Consider the following 23,172-nt stretch of genomic DNA (forward strand, 5'->3'; position numbering starts at 1 on the left):
TGCCCACCACAACAGATTTACCAGCTGGAGGCAGCTGTGTCCAGCACAGTAAGGACTGCTGCCTGTTTAGTCTATGGCCAAATCTCCGAAATGGTGCCGAATCTTCAGATCCGCTTCAGCCAAATCGAATCAGGACAGTAATTTGAATCTCCTAATTGAATCACTGTCCTTCTGAATCAACTAAATCCGAATCCAAAGTGAATACTTGCTGCTTTGCACAAGCCTAATGCAGAGCACTTTTCCTCCAGCTGTTACTTAGTAAATACCATTATCTGGGCGCTGCTATGCCCTTATGGTTCCGTATTATATTTGTTGGGTAAGATGTAAAAATCACTAAAGCAACCATACTCGTTTTAGGAATCTCATCCTATGTGGTAGTAATAATATGCAGAACCAATAGTACCTGTAGGAGGGAATATTATCAGCATTATACAGTCTGCAACATATTCAATATATGATCTGGCCAGAATAATTATATATTAACCTGATGCAAAGGGTCAGCACATGACAGCAGCAAAAATGCAGCAAGAGTGCCAAAATGACTTTATGTGCCTTTAGGAGTCCAGTCTGCTCAGGTGCTTTTATAGCCCCTGATGTAAATTAGAGCTTTCTAGAGCTGCTGTAAGTTATAGAAACTTTTCCTCAGCAGTCCTTGGTTTGCCTCACAGCCCAGACTGTATGCCATGTGCTCATATTCTAATTCCCCCTCTTAATAATTCCCCCAAATAAAAGAAGAAAATATTCACCACTTCCACCTTGGCAGGAAAGATAGTAGGTGGACCTTTTACTGTATCCAATATTTTCTGTTTCTGTCAGACAGCTGGAGAAAGAGCTCTATACATGTTAAAATGAGTTGGCTATTGCCTTTGAACCTAAAAACATTTCCACCCATTCCCAATTCTCCCTCCACCTCTCAACTCCTTGTCAGATCCTTTCCTTCTTCCTGTCCCAGATCTCCTTTCTGGTCTCTACTACCAGTCTCCTTGAGTGGGAGTACTCTACTCCCAGTCTTTTTGGTGCATGCCCAATTAGGATAGAATCCTTTCAATTTTAGTTGCAAAGCTCTAGTAAACTTACTGAGCGTGCATGAAGTGTTTTTTCAAGGTCTTATAATTTGCCCTATTTTAGTAAATTTCCACAGAGATGACACAACTTCTTCTACTATGTTTCTACCAAACTTCAACTGTGTCTAGATAGAAAACGTACCAAGTCTGGGAGCAGCACTTTCAAACACATCATGGTGCTCCCTGTGTACTAGCTGCCTAACTGGAAGCCATGTAGCCAAATTTGTGCTGTGCAAGGGATAAACTAATTAGCACATGACCTTCAGGCCCCACTTCCAAAACATGGGGACACTAGTGCTTTCTGAAGAAAAGATATCCCCTAACAGCAAAAAGCTGTATTTTACCCAAGCTTTTTTCATAGAAACTAAGGAACCATTTGAAGTAAGCAGTAACCAATATGTAAAATGTCAGTCCAATCATGTAAAGTTTGGTAGAGTTGATGGCCCTGAAGTGGAAAATTTTGGGCACTATTAATAATAGGCCCACCTATAACATGCAGTTCCGCTCTGGTCACTTCAGATGTAGAGAAAACAGTGAAGTCCATTTCAGAGCTCATAAACTATTTAACATGATACTACCTAATTCCTAAAGACTATAGTAACCTACCTTATCCAGAAACTGCAAAAAACCTTCTAAGCCATCACCATTAATAAAGCTGAACAGAGCTGAAAATATCTTTTCCATACATAGTTTCACCTGGATTCTGTCAAGACTTGAAAGAACGAGAGATTAAAAAAATGTTTCTCTTTCTGTCTGTCCTTTCTTCTAGTCAAGCAGCTTTTATGTAAGCATGTTCTGGATAAGGATCATCACTGGCACATAAATGCAATTGTGCTTATCTGAGCAATGCAGTCTCTGTTTTCAGTTATTTTCTAAATTATGAGGCATCATCCTCTGTTTGATGGTATAGTTCTACGCTTCGAGAAAGAAAAAGACAAGAAGGAGGCAGCAGCTCACTGCTAACAAAGTACTGTAATTGTTCTATCTATTCCTGGGTCAGCACACCCTCTAGGGCTATAAATCAAAAAGGCAGATGTTCTGTATAAAGTATCTGGAAAGATTATCTGATTCACCATTGAAAGGTGAGGTGTACAAAATTTGCTAAACTAAATCTTTGTTGGAAGTTGTGACAGGGGGCCATCCCAAGGCTGGTCACAAAACGTCAGCCCGCCCACCTGACTCATCTGCCATGCCTTTGTTAATATAAAATAGTTGTTTCTAGGCAGGAGGCTGCCCATTTAATGCCCTGATGCTAAGGGCTTAATAGACGGCTCTGAACCACTCCTACACTGTGTCCCATGCCTCACAGATGGCATCCAAAATCCACTATTACCCGTCTGGTCCCTTAAGTGGGCTGCTCTCAGCTTCTGACCCAAACTTGGCCTTAGGCATCCTCAGATATACCTTGATCACAACTGACACTATTACTCCCCCAGCCTCTTAGTTGGGCCACACTATCTACCCCCTCTCTGGGGTCTCAGCTCCAACCAGCCTATTTACGGTCCTTCAGGCACCACAGACCCTACTCTATGCGACTTCCGGCTCTCACTCTACTGCCTTACTAGAGCTTCTAGGCCTGATGCCCCTTGAACCTCAGGTGTCTGTCAACATGCCTGGACCCCTAACTCAGCCTACAGCCCACTCAGGCCTCAGGTGTCTGTCAACGTGCCTGGACCCTGCCTTAGGCCCCACACAGTGGACCTGGGCCTTGTGCTTTTCTGCTGGGGTATGCTCCCCTAGCCTTTCCCCTCCATGGGGTACCCACAAGGCAGTGGGGGATGAGGCTTTCTGGCACCCCACACTTGCCTTTCTCTAGGGAGGCATGGGTATGGCATTTCCTGGGGACTACCCCTCTGTAGGTAGCCCACCACACCAGCCAACCCCAACAGGGGTGAAAACTGGCAGATGGTGAAAGACACCAATAACCTATCTTGTTTAATTTTATCCTCAAAAACCCAATACAAAGTAGCCTCAATATCCTGTAGTTTCCTTTTTTTTTTTTTTGGAAGGCAGCCACATGAAACTGTTTTTACAAGTAAAACAAGTGCATAAATAACTCAGACAGAATACTGTAATCTAAATCAAAGTAACATTAAGAGCCTTAAACATTATCCATTGGTCTGACTGTACTTTTTGGTTAGGCCTATGATTACATGAGCCAAAGGTTTGCCACTTTTATCATGTTCTAATTCTTTCAAACTATCTTTTCATGGCTCCTGTTGCTCAGAAGCAGTAACCACTATAGCAGTTGTGAGATAAGACTGCTGATCTGAGTTTCTGGATAATTATTTGTGTACATAAAGGGTCAAACCCTCCTTGTCTTACTCATATTAGGTGTCCTGTTAGTTCTGGAGAGAGAACTTCTCTGAGTTAAGAAGCACTTAATGGTCCAGACAGAGCAATGAAAATATCCATGGCTGTAGTAGGAAGTCGATTCAGTTGACTATAGCTTAATTCAGCCTTCAGTAAGAAACCTCTTCATAGTAACATTGTATTTGGTGGATTTAGATTCTTATTGCCTTAACATCCAAAGTCCATGGTGAGTCCTTTACGAATCACCTCTTGCAGTGTAATAACAAAACATCATAATTTCTGCTATTGCTTACCTGAGGGGTCAATGTTATCAACCTTTAAGAATAGGGGGCCACGTCTTGCACTGGAGCAGTCACCACAGGTTTTCACTTCCCTCGGCAGCACCCCCCTCCACAACGCTCCCTGCTCCAGCCCCTTCCACTGACTGCTGCTAAACTCCAGTGCCAAGGGAATACTTAGCCACAGGTTTAATGGCATGAGGCAGCAGTGGGGGATGGGGAACCCCTTGGGGTAGAGCAGGGACACTGGATGCTGCAGACAAGACTGGCAGCACATGGCAGAGAAATGTATGGCTCAGGGTGGAGAAGGGGCTCCTGCTATCACATGCCACTGATCTTCAGAACTGTTGGCCAGATCCAATTTCTTCACAGGCTATGCTCCGCCACTCTCTTCAGTTGCTTTTCAACTCTCTCTGATGCCTTTCTCACATCCCAAACAGCTGAAAGAGCGGTTAAATTTTTCCATTAAAATGTCTTTTCAAAGGATTTTTTTTGCAGAAATAGAATTTCTATTTTCTGTTTGGAAAATCAAAATCAATATATTGCTTTATGGTGGGTTGTTCCAACAGAAAGACTACAATGGAACTTGGACTGAGCCCTTTAAAAGTGAAAAGCCATACTTGTTCTGAGGTTGATTATTACAGATTTTCTTTTTGTAACTTAATACATATTTCATTATAAAACATCCACTGGGAACAATTATGCACTGTGTTACTCCAGTTTTTTTAAATGTATGTAACCCAGTGGCAATAGTAAAGACACACTGAAGTAAAGAGAAATAATGTAATGGTAAATGCTAGTGATCCACATATTTAATGTAATCACAGTGAAGAGCTGTGAAGGGCTGATAAACTGATGAATCTCTCTTAATTAATGCATTTTTACAGGACTCCAACCAAAGAAGAAGGCACTGATAGGAGACCTGAGAGGTGCTACTAACTGTTGCTATGTTTCATGGCAAATAATGCCATGTTTCCAACCTAACTAAAGTGGCCTAAACTAAACTTCCAACCTAACTAAAGAATCATAGTTAAGCAACTTAGGGTATTTATAGGGGTATGTACAACTCAAGCTGTCCAATTTCTATGTGGACAGGGACCACACAACCCAAGGGTCTTACTAAAAAGGGATTGAGAGCCCCTGGGGCTGCAGGCCGCACTGCCTCTCACTGTAGCATGTGCTCCCTGATGCCAGCCCCTAATGCACCCTATGCCTGCATCCTCCCCAGCTGTACTGCATGCCCCCTGCTGCCCCCCTGCTGCCCTGCAGTTCCACCAGTTTAAATGCCCTAGGTGCAAGTGTTCATAGGACTTTAAATGGTTAAAATGGCTAATGCAGTGGAAATCTCCCCTACATGGGACTAGGTTGAAGTCTAAATGAATTGGGGTTCAAATGTTTGAATGAGCACTTGTACACTTCCCCAGATATGTTTACAGAATTCATGCATGTGATCATTCAAGATCACTGAGATCTGAAACCTATGCACATATAGTAAACTGAAATCCCTGTTAGCTGTTACATTTCTGTCAGCCAATGGGCCGGAAGTTCTTTCTTACTCTGGTCTTGGATACTCTAGAATAACTTAGAACCATCTTTCACTGGAAGCATGTGCCCCTAGGTAGTAGCATCTGCTTGTCTTGAGCTGAGCTTGAACCATGTTGACAGCTACCACAGACAGCAGTCTGGATTGATCATGAACTGTTGTACAATTTCACTTATTCCTTCATGAATATTTGTTGTTAAGAAAAATAGTAGTCTAAATGAAACCATTGCCTTTAAGGAGATTGCATTTTGATGGCACAATTTAGTCCAATATGCATTAAGAAATCCAAACAGGTGATCTGTCAGTCTTCCATAGACAAAAGAGGTAAACCAGGTCGATCAAAGCAATTTGTTATATTTTTATCTTGGTATCAGCTTTCAGCTATGCTCCCTAATGCTTAAACGTAAAAAAACCCATTCTAAATTACACCCAATGTATTTATTATCCCATGTGGATATTATGTAAGATTAATGGCTTCTAACCTTATAGTCATTTTATGCCCTAAACCCAAGCTGTCCAATTTCTATGTGGACAGGGACTGTACAACACATGGGTCATACTAGCAGGGACTGAGAGCCCCTGAGGCTGCATGCCCCTCCCTCGCAGCATATACCAGCCCCCCTGGTGCTACCTTTAGCCTGCATCCTTCCCTCCTGTACTGCATGGCTCCTGCTGCACTGTACAGCCCACAACACTGCACCATGCACCCTGCCTCACCCTCACTTTCCAGACTGCAAGCTCATTCCACTGTACCACACTGCTCAGGCACTGGATGACACTGCTGAGGCTCAGGCATCACACCTCGGGCTCCTCCAGCCCTGTGGGCTGCATCATGTACTGCGCTGCCCTACCCCTGGGGAAGGGGCAAGAAAGGGAAGCCAGATGGTAGGAGGGGGGAGCCTAGAGACAGAGACTCCAGTTACTGCTGCAGCCAGAGTGATGGAGGGGACCAGTGGCTGGGTGCAAGCCTGGGGGCTGCAATTTAATGCCTTGTGGGCCGCAGTGAAAAATATTATTTGACTATTCTTACAGCATTAGTTTGGTTTTCTGAATTGTTGATGATACTAAAATTTACAACTGCCACAAGAGTTATTATAAGTGGCAGTAATAAGCAGGGGCTATAGCCACCCCAAAATTTGCAATAGCCCCCCCATAGCCAACCCCTACCAGCACCACCACCCCTGTCCAAGGCCTCCACTACCCCCAGGCCACTGTGGCTCACCCCACATAGCTGAGCCTGCCCTGCTTTTGCCCACAGAGGTGTGGTGCCTTAAGTGGGTGTTGTTAAAAAAATGAATAAGTATGTTTGGCCAGATGATGTATAGTGCAGCCCCTCTGCCCCCGCCCCAGTATTCTGTCTAGCCCATTTCAGCCCCCTCCCCCCCCCCACTGGGAAGAGGCTGGTGCTGCCGCAGTAGTAAGTCTTTCTATTTTATCTAATAACTAGCAATTTGCCCATGAAGAATGATGGGGGAGGAGAGGGGGGATGGAGTGCTACCATCCACTACCCTATGCTGCCACCGCCTCCCAAGAGCAGGGGGCAGGGGGGGGAAGACGCTGGCCCCTCCATCCCCCTCCACCAGCACCCTGCACCGCTGCCACCTCCAGCACCACTGGCCTCAACCCCTCCCCCTGCAACCCTGCTCCTCAGAGGCAGCAGAGCACCACAATGATAGCAGGGATGGAGCAGGGGGCAAAGGCAGCAGCACTCTGTCCCCTCTGTCCCTGCCATCATGGCAGTGCTCTGCCACCTCTGAGGAGCAGGGCTGGGGCGGGGAAGAGGAGAAGGCCAGCAGTGCTGGAGGTGGCGGTGGCATGGGGTGCTAGCAGAGGGGGACAGAGGAGACAGCGGGGCAAGCTTCCCTCCCCCCCTGCTCCTGGGAGGTGGTGGTGGTGCAGGGTGGTGGGTGGCAGTGCTCTATCCTCACCTGCCCCACCCCCTGCCTCAGCTGCTGGACTCATCCCACCCCTGTCCCTGCTCCTTGGAGGCGGTGGAGTGCTGCCATGATGGAGCGGGGGGGAGGGCGTGGGGAGGGATGGAGCGGGGGGGAGGGCGTGGTGGGTGAAACCAGCACCACTGGCCTCACCCCGCACTCCGTCCCCTTCGTCCCATCCTTATGGCAGCGCTCCACTGCCTCCAAGGAGCAGGGCCGGGGGGGAGGGGGGAGGTTAGTTTCACTAACCAATCAGAGTGCTTCAAGAGCATTATAGACAGACACTCAGACAGACTAAGCCTTTTATTAGATAAGAATGTATTGTCCCTTTAATTAGAGTATCCAAACTCTGAATCTTGTGAAGTACAGCCATCACTAATTACAACACAAAAGCTAAATAACACTGACATTTCACACTGAACATGGACACTTCAGAGAAACAACTCTTGTTTCAGGACAATATGTGACAGATGATGCAAAGATTCAGTTATTCATATCTTTTTACCCCTTTGGCTATGAAATTGTTTCCATCACTTACGTGTGGTTCCATTAGTAGCATTTGTTCCTGTTCTTTCTGGAATTGTAGCTGACCCAGATGTGTTGCCTGCTGTATTAGCTCCCATTGGTGATGGAGACAACCCAGGAGAGCTGGCTCTTGTATTGTCTTCCACTGGTGTTGGAGGTGACACAAGAGTGTCATTTGTGCCATTAGTTCCTGCTTGAATTGGAGATGACACAAGAGTGTCATTTGTGCCATTAGTTCCTGCTGGAGTTGGAGGTGACACAAGAGTGTCATTTGTGCCATTAGTTTCTGCTGGAGCTGGAGGTGACACACGAGTGTCATTTGTGCCATTAGTTCCTGCTAGAGTTGAGAACGACTTATCTGGGATCTTTGTTGAATTAGCTTCTGTCATGTTTACAGCTAAAGCCGACCCAGCAGTGGTAATGTTTTCATTACTCTTTGCATGTTCTGCAATGGTAGCTGGAAGTGCAAAGAGGACAGTCACATGAGAACATACCTGGTAGAAAATTATGCCAGATTCTAATCCATGCAGCCATGTATACACACAACATGCTCTCAGCCCACACCTGTGCTAGGATCAGGTAGAGTAGCTGGAGCTCCTCACCTTTTTGAAATCCCTTGCCTGCCAAATAGGCTCTCATAGATTGTTACTCCTGGAATAAGTAACAGAAGCCTTGGGCCTTCACTGAAAAACAAGTCTTAAGAGAATGGGAAGATAACTTAGAGTCATCCTGCTCTGTCAACCCAGAGCAGGAATAACTTAGAGTGCAAGTTGGTCAGAAGAGAGGAGCTGGCTTGCTATATTCAATAGTTATCACTATTGATGATGATGATGATGATCCTGTTTTACAGCTATTCATCTGACAGTCACATTATTTGGTATTATACAAGTTTTGCAGATGACAGTTAATAATAGGGTCAACATCCATTCTCTGCTTTTGAGCACATTTAGCCTATTGCTTAGAAACTGCAATATATCTGAAAACTTTATATAAGTAAAATGTATCTCTTCTTGCCTTTATTTTGGATCTCCCATGGTTGATACTGCTGTAATAGTAGAACTTGCAATCTAGTTCACATCTAAATTTCCTATGTTACACACTGTGCAAGGCTGAGGAGTTGAAGGTCATTGACTAGCAATGCAGTAGAATTTAATATCTATATCTATATCTATATCTATATATATATTTATACAGTTCTCTGACCGAATAGTGGGTGCAATATTCCCTTTCCAATTTAAGCAAAAGTAAGAAAGAATTGGCAAGAAACAAATTTAAACATGTCCAGAGAGGGATTAGACCCAGTTCAACTAAAAAAAACTGCAAAAATATTTTAGTATGAGTAAAGTTACATGTTACGCTTAGACCATATAAAGGGCACTTAAATGCAAGCATGTTAAAGTTCATTAACTCATCCTAAGCACCTTCTGACTATCTCAAAGTTACGCCACTTCAAGTGAGGGTTAACTCTCGGCTATGTTACCTAGCTTGTGTTACGATCACTTAGTCTGCTCCACACAGATAAAATGAGCATTTTTCAGACCTTCAGCATCTCAGGATACACTGCTCCCAGGCTCCCGCACCCCCACCCCTCTCTCAAAGCAGGAATAGAGCTCATGTGTCCTGGCTCCTAGCTATGCCCCTGCTTGCCAGCCCTCTAGTAGCAAGTCAGAGCTGTGCAGGCCAGAAACAGCATTAATCCTTAATGTGCAACTGTACACAGCACATTCTAACTTTAACATTGCTTAACACACCACAGGTTTACTATGGTCTAAGTGTAATGTGTAAATTTACCCTTAAAGTACTACAATTTCTACAAATAGGCAGTACCTGAACCTTGAGAAATGTTTCAGATTCTCAATTCCAACTGTTTTTATCAAAGTAACTCATTCTTCAAAATACTGTTTAAACATCAATGGTCCTGAACATGTCCCACCCATCCATTTTTGCATGCATGCTACAAACCTAGAAGTATGCACTGACTGCTCTAAAGCATGCCAGAGACTGGGGTTTTAAGAGTACACTACAGGAGGATACTCCAGAGTGTCTTCACTCATGTATTTCTATACTGGCAACGTGTTGGGTAGATGGGGCATGTTTAGGAATGTCCCAGCTGGAGCATGCTGCTGCTGTGGTGTAGGTAAGTTGTTCTGGGCTGATTCTCAGTGGTGTTGAACACAAGCATGAACCAATGCCTTCAGAGACAGCAGCAGATGTTATGGAAATCTGGCTCTTATTTCACCTAAATATGATTTAAGTTGTCTGCTTTCAAAAATCCAAGTTCACAAGACTGCTCAGACTTGATTTTACTTTCAGTCTGTACAGAAAACTCAGTGAGTTCTAGGAGTTTTATATTTAGCAGGATAGTTCAATTGCACCTTGAAGCCACATTAGTTAAAAGAGCTATAAATGCAATACTGCACATGATCCACTTGACCACTTAATTTTTTATTTAATTTTGTAGGGGTAATAATTTATGAACCCAGTTGATATTATTGATTCAACATATATAATCAATCACAAACTAGAAACTAGATTTTGACTGCAGGGCTCCTCTGGAATGTCAGAGCCAGGATTGTTAAACAAGGCAAGTCTACTTGTTCTGGCTGTTCTGTGTTCTGGGACTTTATTGTCTCAATCTGCTGCTACTATCACTGGTCTGAGAACCTCTTGGGCAAAATTGCACTTAGTACCACACCTTTCCTTTGAAAAGTACATTCCTTTCGTTTGGAATTTGAAGATGATGCCACTTAGTCCCATGCAGTATGTATCCTCTTGGGTTGCAGTCTTACTTGGCCGTGGGACAATCTCTTATTTGTGACTATTGTTCCCATTAGAGACATAATGTCATTTTAATGAAGTAATGATTGTTTTCCTTTTGTCTTATCTGCCCTTTTGTGCTTATGCAAGGCCCCAGTGGCTCTGACATCAGCTTCTGACAGTACAAGCATTCTTAGTTTTAGTTTTATGTTGTAAAACATATCAGCAGGTGATAAACCATGATTTGCTGTTGCTATTCTGTAATTTAACAATGCTAATTGTGGATGAGAATCTGACTCTGCAACCTTTTCATAGTGAATTCATGCTATCTTCTGCCAATCACATTGAACTGTGGATAATAAGGATTAATACTTAGATACCTAAACTCAAGCTTCACTGAAATCTGGTAAACTGTTACCCAATTAATGATGACCATTGTCAGACATTTCTATGTCAGGTATGCTATATCAAACAAAATACATTTGAGATTCATAATCACCTCTTTAACTTTAGTATGCTATATCTCAGGTAGTACAGAGTGGGTGTGTCTACACGAGACACTAACTGCACAGTAGCCTGATACTACTCTGCAGTAGTGTATTCACACAGTTTTTGCCTGGCATGCTACTGCTCAGTGTTATTAGGCTACTGTGCAGTTAACATCTGAAAAAATCTCAAGCACTGATGCTACTGTTCAGTAGCACGAGTCATTGCATGTTGATTTAATACTTGGTTATCCAAGTACTAAATGTAATGTGCAGTAACTATGGTGCATTAATGAATGTCTAGACGCACCTGCTGGGAACATCTATATGAAACGCCATAGTGCACAGTAGCCTATTCTACTGCACATTAGTGCATCACAGCAAAAATTGTGCTAATGCACAGTAGAATTAGTCTACTGCACATTAAGCTTCACAAAAAAGTTCACCTTTGCTACTGCCCATATGTAGTACTTCATATTAGAGGTACTAAACTTAATGCTCAGTAGCAAAGGCACATTGGTGCACATGTAGATGAGCCCAGTTTCTCTTAGCCAGCATAAACAAATGTAAACTGGACAATGCCTGCTCTGTTTAAGGAGTTAATATTTTCTGTACCGCTGGCGCGGGCTTTTTAAATTCATCTGCCAGTATTATTTATTTATGTTCAACAGAGGCCAATATAAAACATAGTTGGTTTTCTTAATAGATTTTTCAACCCTCTAAGGGCATTAATATACCTTTTGTAATATATTTTTGTAAGAGAGCAGGAGTCAGGAGTCATCATCAAAGTGGCTTTAAACAAAAACCCATCTAGGGCTGAGATCTTCCCCTGAAACTGAACACAGAGGCTGTTCCAATCACCTGCAGTAATAGCCTAAAATACTTTCTGCAGTCTCATCCTGAGCAATGGCTCTGGGAATCACAATCCACATTGTTTTACAGGTTTCTTTCTCTGAAGTCAAATTTAGATGGAAAAATCTAGGTTTGGACTTTGTTAACTTGAGTTTTAATGAACTTTTCCCTTTCTCAAACTTTGTATTAGAATTTAAATATCATTTTCATGGGACATCTTTACACACTAACACTCAGATTTCTGGTTTGAGTAGCTAAATTAGACACAAATTCCCCTACATAAGAATCTTTATATCATCTCTGTTGTGGCAGCTAAGTTGGTGAAAGCCTCAATTTTACTATGATCTACCTGTACATTTTGCTATGTTAACTTCTCTCCCGAGTATATTATGTCCTTTACATGAAATGTACATTTTTGTTTGCTGAAAGTTAGCCTAGCAGCTCTTGTTCATTGCAAAGCTGATTCGACTTTGCTATAGACTACCAGAGTACTGTGTCCAGTATTGGGATGTGGAAAAATTGGAAAAAGTTCAGTGAAGGGCAATTGAAAATGGTTAGGGTCTGGGGCTCATGGCTTCTGAGAAGCTGAGGGAATTGGACTTATTTAGTCTGGACAAGAGAAGATGGGGGGGAGGGCGTTATTTAATAGCAGCCTTCAACTCCCTGAAGGGCGGTTCCAAAGAGGATGGAGCTCGACTGTTCTCATGGGTGGCAGGTGACAGAAGAAGGAGCAATGGTCTCAAGTTGCAGCAAGAGAAGTTTAGGTTAGATATTAGGAAAAACTCTCTCATTAGTAGGGTAGTAAAACATTGGAACAGGTTACCTAGAGAGGTGGTGGAATCTCCATCCTTGGAGGTTTTTAAGACCCCGCTAGACAAAGCTTTGGCTGGGATGATCTAGTTAGGGAGGGTCCTGCTCTAAACAGAGGGTTGGACTAGATGATCTCCTGGGGTCCCTTCCAACCCTAGTTTTCTATGATTCTAATATCTAATCCATTTTTCCCCACATGAAAACCTTATTGCCCACTAAACAATCAAAATATGTTGCATTTTCCTGAGAAAAACCTCCTCTTACTAACAATATGCCACAACAAGCAACGCTCTGCCAAAACAATGTTTTCTTAAGGGGGCACTGAACACATACAACCATGTTCTGTTTTTCTAAAGGCACTGTGCCAGAACCCTGGCAACACAACCACCACAGATCATGGTAAATGCTTTTCTACTGTCCTCAACAAATTTTCCCCTTATAAGTAGTTAAAAATGCTCCGTTTTTACATACTTATTTTAGGTCCATCTAAAATTACTTATGAACATACCTATTGATTCTGTGATTCTGTGAGCCATAAATTTACAGTCTGTAATTTAGCGAGGCTGGATGAGTTTGACACCCCTGATCCACTCAATCCAGAAAGCCTAAAAGTTAAGGCCGAACTTGCTGAATAGGCAAGTCTAGCCTATGCCTAAAATGGAAGGATATGACAATTTCCATTAAGGGAAAAAAGCCTTTTTAGATTTTGGTGTAAAAGTCACACTATGTGTCTGAAATTTTACCACTTTTTAATTTCTGTCACTTTTAAAAAACAATCAGAATTTTTTTAAATAAGTCTTTTTTGTATTTTTTTTAAATTATTTTTACTGCACCAAGCTGAAGTCTTGTACGCTGAATTTTCATCTGAGGCCAATATTTTTACTCTTCTAATATGTCTGGCTTATAATGGGGAAACTATGAAAATCATAGTAGCTATTGCTCCCACTAATGGTCTGCTATCATGGTAGCTATAATATAGAGTCACTAAAACAAGATTAATGAAAGCTTCTGATAAGAGAATGAAAGGAGAGCCAGGTTTGCGATAATCCTTCATGTGCAGAGACATTTGAACAAACATGCTCAGTATGCTGTGCAGAATAATCAGGTGTGTGGGAGAAATGAAGGAGGAGGCTGCCAGACACAGGTATCACATATTCCAAGAGTCCCATCAGTCCTGGCAACCATCCAGCTGTATGTATTCCTTGTATTCAAGAGCTGTGAGAACAGAATGTTGTAAGGACCACATGCTGTATACTATATATTCTACAGTAAGAGATCAGTGTGGGGAATAATTACTTTCATTTAGCTTTTTTGATTCAACTGTGTCAGTTTGGGTGACACTCCCCCTTTATAAGACACTACCTGTATCTGAGTTAGGACCTGATCTAAATTCGCCAGTTGCATCCAATGAAGAATTCCCTGGATTTTAACAGGTTTTGGATCAGTCCTTTAAGTGCATGTGGAGGGCTTGAGAGGGCCTGTTGTGATAGACAGGTCATCTATAAAGAGATTAATTTCACTACTAATGAGCCAAAAATAGCATGGTAATGGAGAGGTTTTCTTAAATTTCATTTATAGTTCCCTTCTCATAGCAACACAGTTCAGTCCCAGCAACACAATTCTTTCCTGATCTAGAGCATTACATGTCACTTAAATAATACCTAAGCCTTATGTCTAATATATAGCACATTCTCCTACGTGTCTGTCTAATAGTTCAAGTTGTTCCGGTACCAAGCCCTAGAGAGGCCAAATCATTCATATATAGCCAGTAGTTGTAAATGGAATAGCTGCACCAAGTGCTGCATGCCTTCCAGAGATTTATGGTTTGATAAAACCCATAACTCAGATCTATATGAGTCTTAATTTGATCTAGAAAGTAGGAGACAGTGTAAATCTGAAGTTCTCCACTTATTACAATGCCAGTGTTTGGTGATAGAATCCCTCACTTATTCCTCTTGGGCACTTGATTCAGCTCTGCCCTCCCCACTGACATATCACTGCAGTAATTCATCATGTTACTATTCCGCCAGCTGCAAAAATGGTTTCCACCTGCTTGACAAGCCTGAATTCACAGCAAAGCATCACACCAGAAAAAAGGAAACCCCTGCTGTAAAACAGAGTCATTTAAAGTGTCTGTTGCCAAGATTTGATTATGAATAAAATTGTAAAGTTAAATCTTACCTTTAGTTGGCTGTGTGTTGGTACTTGTTGTAGTCGAAGAAATACCTGATGATAGGATAAATGATGGTGCATTAACCACTGGTCTAAACACATATTTGTCAAAGCAATATTCAGCAAATAAGCAAGGGGGGACTTGGAGCCATTCTGTAAAGCTGTTCCCTGAGCATCAGGTTTTGCCTATCATTTGAATCCAATGGCCATTCATATTCTTTTACCAAATATTTAATACATATCCTGTCCTAATCTCAGTGATCTGCTACCTAACATATATAATCCACATATATTTTGGCATATTCCCATGGAAGGCTTAACTTTTCTCACAGCAGACTCCTCCCTAACTAAGACTATAGCAAAACATTGTGAAAATTATTTTGGTGCAATAAAGTTGTCTGGCTAGTTGACAGTAGAATTATTATTAAATCACTACATTGCAATAATAAATACACAAGATCAACTGCACACCCTATCTAATTAGTTTAAATTCATATGTACTATTCCTTGTTCTTCTTTGGCTGCGTATGTTCAAAGTAAAAACTAAACTTTTAATTTAGATGAGTTTTGAAAGAAAAGGAGAAAACGTTTATCCTATTTTTCCCTTCACTTTTTAATAATACAATGAACAACAAAATGCACCATCCAAAAGGCTGGCTTGGGATGCAATTATCTTTTTTTTTCATAAGAGGCCAGAAATCTAACTCTATATACAGACATTAAAATGGCTGGTTGTGGCTCCCCTTATGTCCTTTTCTGACAAGTCTGGGTGTCATGGTACATGTAGCCCTACTTCCAAACAAACCTTTACCAAGAAGACCAGTGGTTTGATATTGCTGCGGCTTGGGGGTGAGGACTGTTCAACCCTAATTTTCTATGATTCTATGATTTGCTGCCATACTTTTGAAAGAGTAAGGGCTACAGGATTTGTCCCCTACTCCTAATGAGTAAGAGAGAGATATATCCAATGTTTGGCCTTATATATTAATGAGCAGAGGGAGAAAGAGTTCATGCAGAGGGAAAGACATTTGTAGACTGAGAAAAGAGGCTTTTTCATGCTTTCCCAGAGCCCACAGCCTTGTGAGGGCTTATTCTAAATCTATAATGAAAGGTGACAGCAGCCACAGAAATAGTAGCAGAGCTGGGAAGAGCTGTCAAATCTCTGCTGCGTGGATGGGATCATTTTCTGAAGATTTTACCAGGGCTTGAGGTAGGGAAGGTAATTTCCTCTGTTATAAAGCAATATATACTTTGTTTGGAAGAAAATCCAGTTTTATCCTTAGTATTAGTCATCCATAACAAAGGCAAAGTTTAACATTTCATAAGGACATCTTAACTTGTTGCTCTTAATCCTCTAAGATACACCAGGGAAAAGGAGGGGAAAATGTGGAAGGAGAGGGGTAGCAGCCAATATTAAAATAGACCATTCCTCATTTTAAGGGCAAAATTCTGGCCTATCTAGTGTACCTGCCCTACAAAAGAGGTTGCAGGGACTATTTGCCCCTCTCACCCCTTCAGTGCATCTAAAAACAAACATACAGACCTGTTTCCAAACACATCCTTACCAAGAAGACCAGCTATAGGTAAGGACTGTTTTGGACTGAGTCCTGAGACCTGGAACAAGTAATGAATCCAGTAAAATGTCATAGTCCCAAGGTGTGTGATAAACACCTTGAGAAAACAACTAGACTGCTGGAGCCCTTCTACCTGCGTATACCACTCATGGATGTAGATATGCTCCTAGGCCAGCTGATGCCCTCACAAGCCTGTGGACTATGGTCTGATTATAAAAGGATCTAAAATGAAATAAATTTAAGACCCAAACACCCACAAACTTGGAAGCCAATATTTTTTGGCATTTTTCAATTCAAATTTACACTGATATAATAATGAATGTTTTGCAGCAGGAACATGCCACCTCCACCAGCCTTTCTCAAATTGTTACAGGGGTTTCCAGCCTGGCCTGGCTTACTCCAGAGTTCTTGTTTTTAGGATACCAGTTCAAACCACCACCTGGAACTAAGTTAGTTAGACAGGCATGCCTTTCTTCATTAGTTTTTCCTCACAAGCCAGGAGCCCTACCTGTCAGTGAGGTTTAGTTCTAGGTGGGTGTGCTGGATTGATACCCTCAAGTCAAGAATCCTTGTCAAACCTAAAGAACTAGAAGACACATTAGGGACTTTGACTTACAGCTTTTGGTACACATACAACCTCCTTTATGGTTAGCTAGCTTTTGTATTGGTTATGTTTTACCCTCTTGTTCACTAATGCTTTCTACAATAATGGCACCTGAATGGCAGGCCATTCAGCAAAGATGACTTTCTACAGTACAGAAGAAGGGCCAAACGCATTACACTGGTCATTATATAGGCAATGCCTGAGCATTGGTGCCTACATAATTCAAAAGGTATATGTTAGGGTGACTGTGTCACCAACTAAAAGGGAAATCATTTTCAGATAGCAAAAAGGTTCAGGACTGCAAGTAATAAACTGAAAGGGAGCAAAGAAAAATTTAGGTTAAAAATAGTAGAGTCTAGATTAGAGGACCAAGGAAGGAATTGGACACCCTGATGACTTGTACCATTTAAATCTAAACTAGGTTACATTTTAAAGGATGTCCTGGGAGGTGGCCATATATCATTAAGGTGAAAGACTAGGACAGTGATTCTCAACCAGGGTCCTATGTAAGGGTACTGCAGAGTGCTGTGCAATATTAGCACTATTAAGTGAGTCACAAGATAAACTTGGAAATATCAAATAGGAATCCATAGTGCTAAAAATATTCTGACCTGTAGTGGTTTTTCTGAATCCTTTGCAACAAAAACTTATTTTATTATTTTACTGTGGTTAAACAATGAATGAAAGCTAAGAGCTGTCACTTTTCAAGGAATGCCTCGAATCAAAAAAGGTTGAGAACCACTAGATTAAAGGTCCAAACACTGGAAATATTTTCATATCTAATGGCTGTGATTCTATGATATCTTTAAAAAGGAATACTTTAAAGACCTTAAGTAGGCAAAGCACTTAAGCTCTTCTAATGAGTTAGTTGCTTAATCCCATCCAAATTTGCTGAAGTACTTCAGAAGTTAAGCTCAAGGGTAAACAAAGAGAAGAAAACCTTTAAGAGAGGATTCAGAAAAAAATTAAGGCACAATCTAGAACAAGATCTGACTTTTTGCTCTGGATAGTTGAACAGTTACCAAATGGCAACCTTAACTTAAACAAGTATTATAGTATTCTATATTAATGGCCACAGAGAAGTATCCCCACAGAGTGAAATTTGCCATGTGGACTAGGGTCAGCATGGTTTTCTTGAAGGGTCTAGTGGGTGTACCTCAGCCCTCCCCACACACTATTATATGTAGCCAGGCGCATTGTAGCACCCAAGCCTCTAGAGAGCGCCCCCAGCTCTCTTCTCCCTGCAGTGGCCTAGAAGTTGTGGCATGAGTACATGAGGGGGCTTGTGGTGGGCATGGGTGGCACATCCCGTGCTCTTCCTCTGCTATGAGGACCTCAAAGAGGTGAGTGGCTGTGAGCTTCCCCTCAATGGTGCCCTGAGGCTGCGAGCTTCCCCCAACAGTACCCTGAGGCTGTGAGCTTCCCCCCAACAGTGCCCTGAAACTGTGAGCTTCCCCCAACAGTGCCCTAAGATAGGATTGCAAGAGGTGTGGGCAGGCTAGGGAAACATGGGCCACAGGGGTGATACCGGTTTGTGGGCCAGCCAGGGTCAGATGCACCCATAGGGGTGCCTAGCTTCTCCTACCATGACTTGGAGACTGGGTGTGTGGCCCGGGGAGCCCCAAGTTTGGACACGGAAAGAATGTTGGCTGCTGGGCAAAGCAAGTTTTTCACCCTTGGGCGAATGAGCAGAGCAAAACTGTGCAGAATTTTTCTCAAAGAAGTTTTGGCATATTGGTATAAGGAGAGGGAAGGGAAGGGAAAGAAATTCATTGGAAATGGGAACCACAAGCGTATAAGTTTCCATTCACAATGTAAATGCTACAATAAATTATCATTCGTTAACTATACATACAATCAATTCAAAGACTGGCAAATGCCTTTTGGCTGGCAGGTGTGAGGGTTGCATGTGTGGTTTACAAAGCTTTAATTGGAGATGCAGCTGTCAAAGTGTTCTGGTGAGAGGACAATTTATAAATATTTCCAATGATGGCATGCCTAAGAAGCATGGGGTGGGGAGGGGGGGACCTAGACATATCTAGAAATAGATATGTGGCTGAGGAGATGAGATCAAGAAGACCTATGGCACCAGATAAAGGGCTCCATAAAATGGAGAACACCGTGGACAATAAGAAACTAGGGGGAAGTGGGGGGAGGAGGAAGGGGGCAGTCTTGTGATAAAGTTGGTTCCTGGCATACTTCGTTATGCCAGCTATTCATGCCACCAGCACAGATTACTGTAGGTGTGAGTACAGTACACGGACTAACAGAAAATGGTTTCAGTCCAAAAATTTAATTGTAATTAACCTGATTCATGCATTCAGGAGATGACCTGCCTGATCCGTAGTCAGAACAATTTTGATCCTTTCCACCTGCTGTGTAAAGGCACGTATTACAACAGAATGCTACCAACCAAACTGAAAATTACATGGATTTCACAGGAATCAGAACTCATGGTAGAGGTGATATCTTTTTTTAGACCAACTAGATTTTTGCAAAAAAAATTCTCTAATTGCAAGCTTTTGGGCACAACACCCTTCTTCAGGCATAGGAGAAAAGATGGTACAAGTTCTCCTGGGTAGAAATGAAAATTCATATTTCACAGGAGAGTTGAAGTTGTGATAAAATCTCCTGCTTGGAACAGTTCATTTTATATGCAGATTAGGCTCAGAGAAAAATTGGAATAATCTGTTGACCTTGAAGTTTGGTGGTAAGCAGGATGTAGTCATATTTCCTTCTGGTTATTGTGTTTCATATTTCACAGAAGAGTAAAGAGATGGATTCCATCTCCTCTAGGAAATCGACTCCTGGGGGAAGGGGCATGGCCTGCCCTGATCCAGATGCAGGGTTGGGGGCAAGGACCAGTGGCAGCCAGCAGTGCAGGGCTTGGGAATTTGGTGGGGTGGGAAGGTGACCATATTAATGGCCATTGTTCCTCTGCAGCCAAATTTCCCACCCCATAGGAAGCTCTGTGGACCAAATGGAATGGCTTCATGGGCTGCATATGGCCTGCAGGCTGGAGGTTGAGCACCCCTGCTCTATACTGATAATGTGAGAAGTGCTAAAAGAACTCCCCTTTCCCCACAGAAAAATATCACCATCCCCATAATCCCATGCTCAAATTCTTTCACCCAGAAAAAGTCTGTTTAAATATATGGATTTCAGCAGGAATCTCTCCCACAGATTTTTCAGTGTACCTCAAAGGTCAACAATAAACCTACTTCTAGAAATGATGGTATTTTCCAAATGACAATGGACTTCTGCTTCAAGGATGAGCTAAATCAGTATTTCTCAACCTGTGGGTTGCAACCTAAAAGTGGGTCACAAGAATATATGAAAGGGTCATGGACAAAATTTAAAAATGGATCAAACTTTAAAAATTGATTCTCCCTTAAAGGAGAAAAATGTGGGAAAGTCTGGCTTTTCCCTTGCAGACTTCCAGAGTTCCAGTTTGCCAGGGGCTGCTTGGGGTCCCCCATGCCACATACATACCCCACCTGCCCCACACACTGGGGGGAGGGGGGGCTGGGGATAGAAGGCAGCGGATCAGGAGTGAGGGGCACTGGGTCAGGACTGGCCATCAATATTTACAGATGAGTCCTGGTACAAAAAAGGTTGAGAACCACTGAGTAAATGACACATGTCAGTCTTAAGGGCAGAGCTCACTTACCATCAATTTAATAATCCATCTGTGCGACAGTAAAGTAGAATCTAGTGAGCTATTTATAATGAAAGAGAATCAAAGATCTGAGTAGCTAATGTACTACGTGCAACAGGCAAGTTTGAGTTATGGTTTATTGATGAAATTCATCTCATGTTAATACCAGCACAAAGGCCACATGAAGCTTAAGTCCCTAACACTGGATGAATTTCAAAATCAGAGCAGAATGGCTTTTGTCATCAAAAGATTGGGATGTCACAGAGTCATATATTTTAATCACAGCTCTAACTCTGGCACTCTTTGCAGTCTTGGGTTTGGTTAGTCTTATGAGGCAGACTTGGGAGACCTGAGTTAAAACCCCTACTACTCCAACACAGACTTCCTTTTTGACTTTGGCAAGTTCCACAGGGCACATCTACACATCAACTTATAGCGACATAGTAATGTGCTACATCACCATATGGCATACACCATAGTGACATAACAATCATATGGGTCTACGCATGATCAGCAGCTATGTCGCTGTAGTGGTGCACTCCCCCATTGTAACGCACTGCTATAGCGACATAGTGGCAAAATCTAACCATGCACTCTGAGCATGGTGCAGTAGGGGCAGTTACTGCACCATGCTTTAGTACTTCCAAAGGAAGCACTAAAACATGGTGCCACAACATCGCCGTATGGCGACATGTAGATGCACCCACAGAGTATGTGAAGAAGTGCTGAGGAACATAGTACCTCAGATTCACTATGCTATAGACCAGTAGCACTGCAGTGCAGCAGAGCTTACTGACATGTGTGAATTGCCACCCTAACAAGACAAGGTTACTTTAAGATCAGGAGCTAGATGCCAAGGTTTCCCAATGCAGAATTGACCTCACCCTTACTCCTTCTGTGACACACTTGATTATCTGTAAAATGGAGACACTTGTCCTATTTCATAGTGCTGTTACAAGAATAAATACCCTAAGACTGAGAGGCACTGAAACTATGATGAATGAGTGTTAGAGAAATACCTTAGCTTGATGGGATACGAATTTCAGTCTGTATGCTTCCTAACACAAAGAGGGGAATAGCTTTCTACTAGCCTTAATCTTAGACGACTTCTTTTACCTGGGCACATGGGGATTAGAAAGAATTCAATATGGATTAGATCCAGATTGGGTCTATATTGGATTTCCTGTGCCCTATTGCTCTAGTCAGGCACCTGTTTAAACTGGCACCATCCCCAGTTGTAAACATATGTTAAAGAATTGCCTGACATCCTGTGGGGATAGAGCAGGGGGTAGCTGGGTTCATGACCCAGAGCAGCCTCCAGCCCAGTCCCACCAATTGGGAAGGAAGCAGCTTTGTCCGGGACCCCAAGGCTGCATGGTGCTAGACTCAACACTCAGCTAAGCATCAGGATTCAGCACTGGGCAGCCCTGTTGGGACCCAGGGCTGGCCCCTGTCCAATCCTGTGTTCCAGACCCCAGAGCTGCCTCCTGCTCTGAGCCTTGCCAGGCCTCGGCACCTTAAAGAGCCTTAAAGTACAGGGTCTGCAGAGCAAGGATCTGCAAAGTATTTGGTCCCAACAAGTCCACATCCTGATGCTGATACTCAATGATTGTCAGCATTGGGACCAGGGCAGCCTCCTGCCTGGTTCCAGCCCAGGTCTCAATGCTGACAATCAGCTGATTGTTGGCATTGAAATGATATTGGGGCATGCCACATAGTCAGTTTATGGCACCATACAAACCAGCCAAAAATATGTTACATATTTTTTTAGTAACAACTTTGTGGCTGGTTTGCCATTTTATGGCACCATAAATTCAATAAATGTGTAGCATGTTGTTATTTTTGTTGCAATTAACATGTTAGGGTCATTCAGTTGTTCTATGCAGATTGTTACTTTGCCTGAAATATAACTCCACTGTGTGAAACTTTGTTCTGGAATAAAGGGAAACAGTGACTGGAGCAAGTCCTATAGGGTACCTGAATACAGGCAAGGTGATACAATACCAAGGCATTGAAACTGAGTGTCTAAATGGGGGCTGTAAACTGAGGTAACTCTCTTCTGTTACTGTTATGCTGGCAAATTTCTGCATGTAGGGCAACCCTTAGGCAGTTGGTTAAATATATCTAGTATAGCAGAGGCAGGTATTTTTTTTTAAGAATGTAAAAAGTTTATAAAAGAATATACTATTTATTTATATATTAACCTAGTTTTATATATATATATATATATATATATATATATATATATATATATATATATACTAATAATATTAGATAGATTATCAGTAGAGTAACACAGTATATATTTTTGATTATACCCAGTTCTTTTACCCTCTTTCTTTGTAGTCTTTAGAACCATGCACATGTATCAGAGCTCCAGTCCTTACTACTACTGTAGTACAAATAAATACTACTGCTCTCTCCTTTGGGTCATAATCATCTCTGCTCTCCATAGCAGCTGTAAATTTAGCTGAAAGTTTGTTTTAGGGAGATATACAACACTGCAGCCTATTTCTTATTTTTGCTGGTTTTATACAAACGTTAACTCCACAAAACTGTGACTGTTCATGATGTATAGTAGGTGCCAGTATAAATCTGAACAG

At 42.2% G+C, this 23,172-nt stretch overlaps 1 protein-coding gene across 2 annotated transcripts in view; it reads right to left on the bottom strand.

Moving 5' to 3' along the window:
* Positions 1-23,172, bottom strand: part of EMCN (endomucin) — a 112,365-nt gene that overhangs the window by 43,479 nt on the left and 45,714 nt on the right. For both annotated transcript variants that reach the window (XM_006264504.4, XM_019488056.2), the window contains exons 2-3: positions 14,743-14,787; positions 7,671-8,114 (exon numbers count right to left, since the gene is read on the bottom strand). In XM_006264504.4, the coding sequence (XP_006264566.1) occupies positions 7,671-8,114; positions 14,743-14,787 (489 nt within the window). The remainder of the gene's footprint in view (positions 1-7,670; positions 8,115-14,742; positions 14,788-23,172) is intronic.

The sequence above is a fragment of the Alligator mississippiensis genome, chromosome 2 (genome assembly GCF_030867095.1).
Source record: "Alligator mississippiensis isolate rAllMis1 chromosome 2, rAllMis1, whole genome shotgun sequence".
Taxonomy (NCBI): domain Eukaryota; kingdom Metazoa; phylum Chordata; order Crocodylia; family Alligatoridae; genus Alligator; species Alligator mississippiensis.